Source organism: Amblyomma maculatum, chromosome 3 (genome assembly GCF_055883805.1).
Source record: "Amblyomma maculatum isolate TAMU_Amacu chromosome 3, ASM5588380v1, whole genome shotgun sequence".
Taxonomy (NCBI): Eukaryota; Metazoa; Arthropoda; class Arachnida; order Ixodida; family Ixodidae; genus Amblyomma; species Amblyomma maculatum.
In genome coordinates, this window is record NC_139346.1 from 123834799 (window position 1) to 123845813 (window position 11015).

The 11015-nt window shown below is 48.9% G+C and overlaps 1 protein-coding gene across 1 annotated transcript in view; it reads left to right on the top strand.

Moving 5' to 3' along the window:
• LOC146195938 (uncharacterized) overlaps positions 1-10266 on the top strand; it is a 39763-nt gene extending 29497 nt beyond the window's left edge. Inside the window, exons 5-6 of the mRNA XM_084596882.1 lie at positions 7967-8242; positions 9950-10266. Of these exons, the coding sequence (XP_084453008.1) occupies positions 7967-8242; positions 9950-10156 (483 nt within the window). The 3' untranslated portion in view covers positions 10157-10266. The remainder of the gene's footprint in view (positions 1-7966; positions 8243-9949) is intronic.
• Positions 10267-11015: the final 749 nt, after the last annotated feature.

Here is an 11015-nt window from a genome sequence, read left to right on the forward strand (position 1 = left end):
CTGTCTGTTGGAGCCTGACTATTTGCGCACTTAGCTGGGTGTCCGTTAGTTCTTCGAATGTGTTGTTTAGGCCCATTTGTAGCAGCTTTTCATTTGATGTGTTTTTTGGTAGGTGGAGTGCCGTCTTGTACGCTATTCTTAGCAGCGCCTCCGTCTGTTCTTTGTCTTTCTTGGTCATGCGGTGGTATGGCAACGAGTACGTGACTCTGCTGACTATCAGGCTTTTGACGAGCTTGATCGTGTCGCTTTCCTTCATCCCGCTTCTGTTCTGCGATACCCTCTTTATCATGCGGCTTACTTGTTCTGTTGACGTCTTGAGTAGACTGATTGTATGGGTACATCTTCTGCTTCCTTGGATCCACATGCCTAGGATGCGTATCATGTCCCTTTCCGGTATATTTTGGCCTTGTAACCTGACTGTCAGGTCCACCTTGGTGGGGTTGGCCCCTACCCTAAGAAGTTCCGACTTCTCCGTGGCACAGGCTAGGCCCCTTTCTCTCACGTACTCTTCTACACATGTTGCTGCTTCCTGCAGTCTCTCTTGCTTTTGTCCTAGCGAGCCTCGATTCGTCCAGACCGTAATGTCGTCGGCGTACATTGCGTGCTGGATGCCATCGATCTTGCTGAGTTTTCTGGCCAGTCCGATCATCGCAATGTTGAAGACCACTGGTGAGATTACGGATCCTTGCGGCGTGCCCTTTCGTGGGGTGGTGAAGGTGTCGCTTCGCAGGTCTCCCAACCCCACGGTCGCTGTGCGTTCTGATAGGAAGGATCTTACGTAGTCGTGGGTCCTCCTTCCGCAATTGGCGTTGTTTAGGCCTTCCATGATTGCTTCGTGGCTAACATTGTCGAAGGCCCCTTTGATGTCCAGGGCCATGATAATGTTTTCGCCAGTTCTGGGTGCCGTGTCTATGATTTCTTCCTTGATCTGCAGTAGGAGGTCTTGCGTTGACAGGTTCGCCCGGAAGCCGAACATGCTGTGCGGGTACTGCTCCTCGGCCTCTAGATATTGTTGGATTCGCCTGGTGACGATTCTCTCGTACAGTTTGCCAAGGCACGACGTGAGGGAAATGGGTCTCAGGTTCTCTATCTGAAGCTTCTTGCCGGGCTTGGGTATCATAACCACGACAGCGTGCTTCCACTCCTTCGGGACCATCCCCTCTGCCCACAGCATGTTGAGGTACACCGTGAGCTGGTCGATTGCCTCGTCGCTGAGGTTGCGAATCAAGGCGTTCTTGATCTTGTCTGCGCCGGCTGCTGTATTTCGTGTTGTCGCTCTTATCGCCGCCTGGACTTCCTCTCTCGTGATCGGCCTGTCCATTGCAGGATTGTCCGCCCCTTGGTACTCCCCGTCGTAGCCCTGGGGGTTGTCCTTTCCGTAGCATTTGATGCGGACTGCTTCTAGCAGTTCTTCGTCTGTTCCGTCGTACTGGTGGACAAATTTCTGAATTGCCTTGCCACTTTCTGTTTTTGTCTTGGTTGGGTCCATAAGGGCCTTTAGTATGCGCCACGTGTTGGCCGTGCTGAGCGTGCCGTTCAGTGAGCTGCTGAACTGCTGCCATCCCTGCCTGGCCAGTTGTGTTGCGTACTCCTCTGCCTTTATCGTGATTTCCGCGATCCTCTTTTTGAGTTTTTTATTTAGCTTTTGCTTTTTCAAGCGTTTGGTGAGCCCGCGTCTTGCCTCCCATAGCCCGAGCAGCCGCTTGTCCACCTCCGGTACTTGTTCTGTTCTATCTATTTCTTTCGTATAGAGTTCTTGTATTTGTTTCAGTTGTCGGCCCCACTCCTCCACGGAAGTGATTTCCCCTTTTAGTTGTTCGCAGTGTTTGTGGAAGGCGTCCCAGTTGGTAAGGTGGGCCGTTCCGATCTTCTTCTTTACGTTGGCTGCTTCAATTGTCGTTCTTGGTATGTAGTGGTCACTGCCTAGGTCTTCCAGCAGATTTTCCCACTCGGCCTGCTTTGTTCCTTTAATGTAGGTGAGGTCAGGGCGGGCATCTGAACTCACACTGTTACCTCGCCTAGTCGGTTGATTTTCGTACTTTAGGAGGTCACAGTTTATGCTTTCCGCCGCCACGCATATCTGTTTCCCCTTTCTCTCTGTTTTTTGGTATCCCCAGCTCGCGCTTCTTGCGTTGAAGTCACCCGCGATTACTAAGGTGTTCGTCTTGGCTAGTTTATTTGCTTCCGAAAAGAGCTTGCTGAAATCGCTACCCTTTTGTTTTGGGGGGCTGAAAAGGTTAACTAGGAAGGTGCTCTTTGCCTTGTGCTTCTTTTTGGGTATAATTTCTGTTATTATATGTTCTATCTGTGTGCCCTCAATCTCTTTGTGTGCTATGGTGACCAGCTTATTGCTGATGAGAGTAGCGACGCGTCCGTTTTCCTGACATGTGTATCCCTTCAGGGTGGGTGTGGTGTTAGTCTCCTGTAGCATGATGATGTCTGGAGGTGCGTGTCTGGTATTGATGAACTGCTGGAGGAGTCACTGCTTGCGCCGGTATCCCCTGCAGTTCCACTGCCATATATGTAATTGGTTCTGTCCTGCCATGTTGCGTCACTGCTTTTTCCACTTTGGTTTTCTGCCCCGAATCTTCTTTCAATAAAATGCCTGTCTCTGGCGTCGTTTGTGGTTTTTTGTGTGTTTTGGCTTTTAACGTATGTTCGGAAATTTTGATCTTGTAGCGATACTTTCTGCTGCAATTGCATCAGTTGGTTTTGCATCATACTCATAAAATTTTCCAATTTGCTCTCCAAGATTTGTGGTTGTTGTGTGTGCTGCTCCAAGGGCTGTTCCGGCGCTTGCGGGGCCGGGTTCATTATTCGCGGGGGCGAACCCTGTCTCTGGAGCGGCATTTCCTTTATGAGGTCATCTATTCTTTTTTTAAGTTTCCGCGTTTCCTCGCGGCAGAGTTCGAGCTCCTTTTTAAGTGCCCTATTCTCCTCAGCGAGTTTCTTTTCATTGTTTGTTTGATTTTGTTGTCCCGAGTGCGGAAAAAGTGATTTGGGAGGGCCTGCTCCCCAGCTCACCTTCACTCCACCTTTCTTCTGTTGTTGCTTTTGTTGTCCCGGGTCTCCGCTTTGCTTTACCAAGGGTGGGTAGGACTCGCCTCTGGTCCGACTCTGGCCCCGGCTGTGGCTCCGCGACCGGCTTCTGGACGGGCTCGCCTCATCCCGGACCTGGCTCCCGGTCCGCTCCGAGCTGAACCACCTTGGTCCACGTCCTCCCTTCCGGTTCCGCCTCCGGCTTTATCGCTGTGTGGGCCCGCCTCGTGTGGGTCCTCCTCGCAGCTCTTCGGCCGTCTTGAGCCGGTGCTTGCACTCCCTCGTGCCGGCTGCGTGATCGCCTCCGCAGACCAGGCACTTGGTTGTGCACGAGTGTCCTTCCATTGGATTCTGCGTTCCGCAGAGTCTGCAAGCCTTGCTTCCCGGGTTGGGGCAGACGTCCGATCTGTGTCCTTGTTGACAGCAGATATAGCAAATCTGCCGGGTCGGGCGGTATGGGTAGCACCACATCTCTCCTCCGTAGTATAGTACTTGTCTTGGTGTGGTGAGTCCGTCAAACGTGATGACGGCTGAACTTGACTTTCCAAGCATCCGGGCGCTGTGGATCTTGACTCCCTACGTCCGCACCCTTAGGTTGGCTTTGAGTTCGGCAGATGATGTCCCCGGTTCTATGCCGTGGATCACGCCTCTCTGAGTGCCTTCGGGGGCTGCTACGTAGGCGTTGACTGCATACGCTCTGTTGTCAAACGTAAGATGGGTAATACGTCTTACGTTCTGGGCCGTATCTTCATCGTCTGTGCTGACTATGATGATGTTCTAACCGTTTCGTAGTCTTATAATTATGTCTTCGCACTTGCACTTTGCAACGGTCGCTGCGACAACGGCTCGGGCGACTTGATGGGTTTGCAGCGATCGTATCACGAGGCCCCTCGGTCTCAGGATCACCTTGAAGTCGTCTTTCGGGAGTGGCGGCAATCTTGGGCCTGGCCGGCGCGCCGCTTCCTTCTTGTCTTGCTTCAGCGCAGCTGGCGCTCCAGCTGCCGTCGAGGCGCCCCCCCCGGCGTTTTCGCGCCTAATTCCGCTTGGGCGGGTGGCGGGAGATCTTCGGGGTTTTTCCGTTCCTTGCGTGGTTTCCTCTTGCGTTTCGATCTGGCTAATTCCCAATTTTGGTTGTCTTCCTGCTCGATTTCGCTCTGCGAGCCCTGCGGGCCCAAAATGGCGACCTCGTTTGGCGCGAAAATCGCCGCGTTTCCCGCCTCAGCCGCTGGCCGAGTGCTGACGTGGCAATCTTCTTCTATCTCCTGGATTTCCATGAAATCTTTTGGTGATGCTTCTGATGCCCTCTCAGTGTTGGGTCGGTTGTCGAGGTAGAGGGCCGTCTCCATCGCCGTCGTCGCTCGTCACGAGGCCGGAGAGTCCTCGAACGCCCGTTGTCGCGCTAGGCCTAACGAGGCTTAGCTCGCACTCCGCCGCTCGGCAAACGCAAAGTCCGGTAGAAAACCCAAAAATGGGCCCACCTCTTCGAATTTGCTGTCCAAGTGGTCCGCTTCTGTTCTCAAGCTCCAACAAGAATTTTGGAGATCCGTTGAGATGATCGGGCCTGGCTGGTCGAAATTTGCGGAGCTCATGCGAAGCACGTCCGCTCCCTCGAACTACCGCAGCCTGCAGTTCAAGAGGGCTGAGACTCTCGCAAAGAAAGTGGGGAAAATGAAGCCGAGGGAGGTCGCCTACGTGGACGCGGCTAGCGGGAAGTCGGGGTTGGCGGTGGCTGTGGTCGTCAATGGCCGCGGCGTGCCCGCCGCCGCCGCGTCCATTAGAAGCCGAAATGTAGACACGGCTGAAGAAGTTGCAATAGCGCTCGCTTGCGTTGGAAGGGAAGCCAGCATAGTTATTAGTGACAGCAAAACAGCTGTCTGGAACTTAGGAAAAGGGAGGGTCTCGACGGAGGCAGCCAAAATTTTAGAGAAAGGAAAACTTGAACGAAAGATTCGAATTATTTGGACCCCCGCGCACGAGTCCGTCCCCGGCAACGAGGCGGCGCACGAGCTAGCCCGAGCTCTCTACTTCCGGGCAGCCGTAGAGCCGCCTGATTGCGATGGGATGGACGAGAGGCTGCAAACTTATAAGGAAATTTTAGAACACTACAGACTTAGCAGAAGGTCCCTGCCACCACCGGACCGAACGCTAACAAGGAGGCCGTCGCTTGGCGGCGCCTGCAAGCTGGGAATTTCCCAAGTCCCGTCTGGCTTTTCCACACGCAAGTGGAGGAAAAGGCGGGCGATAAATGCGAAACCTGCGGAGAAAGGGGTACTCTGGATCACATAATCTGGCAATGCCTTGATTCCCCTGGCGCCAAGGAAAACATAAATAATAGAGAAGCCTAGGAACGGCTACTGCGGAGCGAGTCCCCCGCCAACCAGCAGCAAGCTGTCCGCCTGGCGGCTGAAGCCGCGAAGAAACACTGTCACTTCGCCTGTCTTTAGTCGCGGAGGCCCCGGCCTCCGTCCCATAGGCCTGCGTGCCGGGGGCGGGGAGTAGGGGGCCTCCTACATCGGTGGAAAAATAAAGTTCATAACAACAACAATTGACATATCCGAAGCTGACCCGACCGGGCATCTGATCCATGCGTTCTAGCTGCGCCTTTCATCAGGTCTCCCCTGATGGGGCTGGGACAGGTAGGTCACCGCCGCTTGCGGCGGGGGCTAGCCTGCCACCGAAGTTTTATCTGTTGTAGGCCGTCATTGCACCCGCCACCGCTTAGGTGGTGGCGGACGATGGCTGTTGTTGCGGCGCGCGTCTTTCTCTCCCTCTTCTTCTTGTTTTCTTTCATCTCTATTTGCTCTTCTGTCTGCACGAGGTAGCGAAGGTGGCTCAGCTACAGACGCAGTAGCAGGCCCGTGTATTTTCTTCTCTTTCTTCCTACAGCCACAACAACAACAACAGCTGCGCCTTTCATTTGGCGTTACTCAAACGCCGCACCACAAACCAAACAGGAGCAGATCAAGATGTCTAGGATTAGGCTTTATTACAGAAGGCATCAGCGGCGTTTGAAATGAATTTAGAGGGAGGATAAGCGCAGTATTTGTCACAATGTTAGGCGGACACATGTATCGCCATGTAGAGGAAGGGAGGAATATGAGAGTGAAAGAAGAGAGGAAGATAAAGGTGCTGTTGTGGAGTTCTACGATCCACCATGCTATAACGTCTTTCGCGTCATCGCACTTTAGTGATCCAAAGAGTCCTTAGTGTTTTTTGGGCTGTAAAACCTTATCGGAATGTAAACATTGGCAACGACAATTACTCTCTGCTTTTACCTTGAGCCACAGCGTGTCGAGCATAAAAAAGCAATAAACCTAAACAAAAAACAATCACAAAAGTGAAACAGTCGCATGAGAAAAATGTTACTTATTTGTTTTTCTTTTCTGAATATGAGGATAGCAAAACTATATACAAATTTTCAGTGAATCTTTTTTCCGCCTTCACATCCCTAGTTAATGCGCGATTCACTCGGCTGATGTGATAGTGGTAGCTAACAAAAAATTAAAATTAAGAAAAGAAAAACCGTGAATAGTGAACACCAAATTTAACAATGTGTCGTCGCCGCTTCACTGGATGAAATTGCTCGTTTGTGCATCTATAATATTTAGACATGGAGTATTACGTTTGGTTTGGTTTGTGGGGTTTAACGTCCAAAAGCAACTCAGGCTATTGGAGACGCTGTAGTGGAGGACTCCGGAAATTTCAACCACCTGGGGTTCTTTAACGTGCACTGACATCGCACAGCACACAGGGGCCTTGCTTTTCGCCTCCATCGAAAAGCGTATTAGTACGCTGAGCAGAATATGCTAGGACATATATATATATGTAGTCGAGGGTTCGACGGCATACAGAAATCATGGCTTAAGTTCACTGGTCACTGAGAGATGATCAGTACGATGTACAAAAAGGAAAAGTTGCAACGAACGCAGTCGCCGAGCGTGTTCAGGCGAGTGGCCACGAAATTAACTGGGGCGAAGGCGATATAATTCCAATGGCAAAGATTATATCAGCCCGCGAAAATCTCGACTCACTAATCACCGAGACTAATATCAACGCAATAAAGAAGAATGATGCCCCATTGCGCCCTATCTATGCGAAATATCTGAGATCGATACTAACCGCTACAAAAAGCCGGGGACGTTCAGGCGGTCGCTCATGGTGAACAAGGAAGCCAAAGCGCTCCAGAAACGTCATTTGTGTTGAGCGCGGTCAGTTACTAGAAACCTCTTTAAGCCATCGTAGGATAGAATCATGTTTATACCCCCCCGTGTCAATGGTCTACATTTATTGCACCGTCAAAACCGGGTTATATTTGCGTGCGTTTGGATGCATCGATCGTTGATAGCTAACCGACTTATTAGCGAGGTTTGGTTTTGGAGTGGCGAGGAACCATTATATTGTCACGTAACCGTTTAGGCCCGTAAGCAGCAGGTTGGGGTTTAAGGGGGGGTTGATCTAGCAGGCACAGGAGAGCAGGTCCAGAGCGCCGAGAGATAGCTGCCAACTTCAGCCTCTTCTAATCGAACGCCACGTGGCCAATTCTTTAGGTCCGCGCACGAGACCCTCGATGAGCAGCTGCCGAGCGGCTGCTGTTGCACACGCTACAATATGGTGGCGTCCCAATTGGTTACCACATAGTGACGAGGTTCCTGGTGATAACGAAGAACTCAAGCAGCAACTGTGATGAATTTACAAAAAAAATACTTTGATTGGTCGCTTTTGTGAGGCGGTTGCTTAAAATACAGCTCCGTCAGTGTGTTTATAGAATCCTATTTATACCCAGAAGTTCGCTTCTGGTCAACCCTGCGATATAATCTACCACGATTGCCATTTGATATACAGACACTATTAAATAGTAGTTTTGTCTCGATGACAAAAAGTGCTCTTCTTTTACGTTTTCTTTAATTTTAAGCCTGTTCTTTCACAGCAAGAGAGAAGAGGATTGTTTCTGGACTACCTGTGGCGTGAGTTCTACGACCTTCAGATAACTCTTCACCAGTGCACCACCATCGGATGCGAACGAAGGGTATCACGCATTGAGGAACTTGGCCTTTCCTTCATCGCCAAACTTCTCGTAGCGATGACTACAAGGAACATGGCCACCAAGTTGGAGCTCCGGATCTTTTCCTCTAGAATCGCGGTGCTTTTGTGCAGGTGCTGCTTGAGGATGCTGCCCTCATCGGGACCAGACCGCTACGCCATGGTTAGTGCGTGCAGAGGAATTTTGCGGTCACGAAGTATTAATCTTCGAATCAGCGAGAGATAACGAGAGATTGCGTAGTATTACAACAACATATCTGCCAAACTTTTCTTTTTGGTCATGTTGGTCGAGTGTCAATATGTCCGGGATAACTCTGCTGTCCAAAGCAGCTCATCAAATCTTGGTGGCAATTTGACTGGAAAAGTTTCTGAAAACTTACGCAGGACGAATGCTACATACTGTACTTTTATGCTTATCCCCTTTTAAAATAGCTTATCTTTAAAGCGAGAAAGTAAACCATCTTTCAACGTGGGTTGCATGAAGCAGACAATAGTGCCGCAGTACTAATACTGGGCAGAACGAAACCTAAATGATGGTAAAAAAATAAAAGCAAGAAGACACTAAACAAATACAAAAATAAGCACTGGCTAAGAATGACAATCATCAGCAAAATTAACTATTTAGTTTTATTTATTCTATTTGCATACAAATACTGAAAGTGATTTGGCGAGGTTTATTGCCAGAAGCATCCGGGCTCCTGAGGTTTATCCATTATATTAAAATTTCACACCATCGTTCCGGTAGTTTAGTGAAAATAGCAATTATGCAGTAAGAATAAAGAGGAAGCACTCCTCTATTGCTTCTCAGTTAGGGGAAAAATTGATGCCAAAATTTCTCTCTAGCTTTTGATAATAAATATGCGTAATGCTTGCTGCAGACACTGGAGTCATAGTCCTAACTAAAGCAATGAAACCGGATCTTGATAGTAATTACTATAGTGAACTAGAATTCTAGTTCACTATAGTAATTACAGAAACATTTACAGCTATCTAAAGCTCTACTGAGGTCTTGATTTTGAGAAGTGGATAACATTTTAACTTCTTCAACAGTAGATGCAAGTGTTAGGTGTTTGCTCGACACAAATTATTAAGTCCATTTTTGCTGCAAACGTATAGGCGATGAAAATAAACCCAGGGTTTCGGATCACATTAAGGAGAGCGCAGGATAAATGTTTGCTCTCTTATGCGATAATGAGTGCTCAGCCTGCGGTAGCGGTTGAAAAACAGCTCTTTGTTCCATCCCTTCCTGATTGAACAGTCCGAGCCACTGCAATATAGAAGCTGATGACAACAGTATCCAAATTTTATCATTTGTTATTCTCCTAGAGTCCATTTCTTATCCTTACACAATGATCCCAAATTAGTATAGTTCGAGCGCTGACGCTCACGCAGTATCCTATTCCACTGTGGGAACAGGCTTTAGGAAACTCTACGAAGAAAAAATTCTTAGCTGACTAAATTATTACAAAGAAATAAAAGCAATGTTTTTCCTGTTTCCTTTGGACACCTACTGCTTGTCGAAAACTTATCTACGCACTACATGCCGTAAAATTTTCTGCGACAAATGAGTTCATGAGCGCCGGATTGTTGAACGCTGGTTCTTGTTTTCACCTTTCGTGTTTTTTTTTCTTTTCATGCGGTTTTGAATTCATGTCATCCTTAACATTTTCTTCCTTCTCTGCATTTTGCTCTTGCATGGTCGCTAAATAATGCTATCTGTATGCTGTGCTGGCTTTGCATCAAACATGTAGAATGAAATGTATTCTGGTTTCGTGCTTTATTATTCCGACCATTAACATAGGCACTCACGACAATCCCAACATAAGTAGTGACTCGTAATATCTTATCGTGTACTTACTCTTATTTGCAGGTCGAGTGTGTTTACAAGACACTGCTTACAGCGGGAAAGAGCATACAACTCGTGGCTCCATTGATGCTGAATAAGTTGGCAACGCGCCTGACACAGAGGTTCGTTCATGAACGAGACCTTCCTCCAGATGAGCTCAAGATGTTGCAGGAGCTTATCAAGCTTCAGGAGCGTTGCTGGCTTCTCGATTGCGCGCACGAGCAGTCCTAGCATGGTATCACCAGCGGTGAAAAGAACTAGGCTGCCAAATCAAGGAATACGTTTAATGTGAACGCACATTGATAGAACTGACGTCTCTGATAATAAAAATCGTTCTTTTCATGTCGATTCCATTTGTGCTGTCTCCGCGCTAATTGAGTGGGCCTGATTCCCGATGGGTTTCTCACACTTTAAATAGAGGAAATGAGGCACATAGCTCCTACAAGGCTGTGGGGGCTTCTGCAAGTCAAGACTAAGTCACGCCTCTGCGACCGACGCCTGCGCGAATGCCGGTGCGTAATCTTTATCTCTGCACAGGACGTCATGACTGTAAAGGTGCGTGATGCAGGCCTCGGAAATACAGCAGCGAGCGTAGGTGTGAGCAAAGTGTGGAGCGAAGACCACGTGGCTGGACTTCGATCAGAGCATACAGCTACGTGAAGATTTAACGGAACATTCTTTAGTCATGGCGTGACGCACCATGGCGTTGACCTTGGCATCAAGTTCTCTGCGGTAGCGAGCATACTTTCACGCTCATAAGGACAGCAAAAATAGCACATTTTATTGACCTGGCAACATTTAATATTGGTGTAGCGTGGATTGTAGGAATGTTAACACATAAAAGGTTTCAAAAGCGCGTCTTGAAACCCGATAACAGGCACCACCGTATTCATTTACGTACTTGTAAAACTGAGCTGTCTATGCACCGACCACTGCTGCTGAAGAAGCTGACGTTGAGAGATTTTATGCGGACCTACAATGCCTTTTAGACCACACCCCATCATCAGAAGTCGTTTTTCTCATAGGAGACTGGAATGCTAAGGTCGGGAGTGAAGAAATATCCGGAATTACAGGCAAGTTCGGTCTTGGT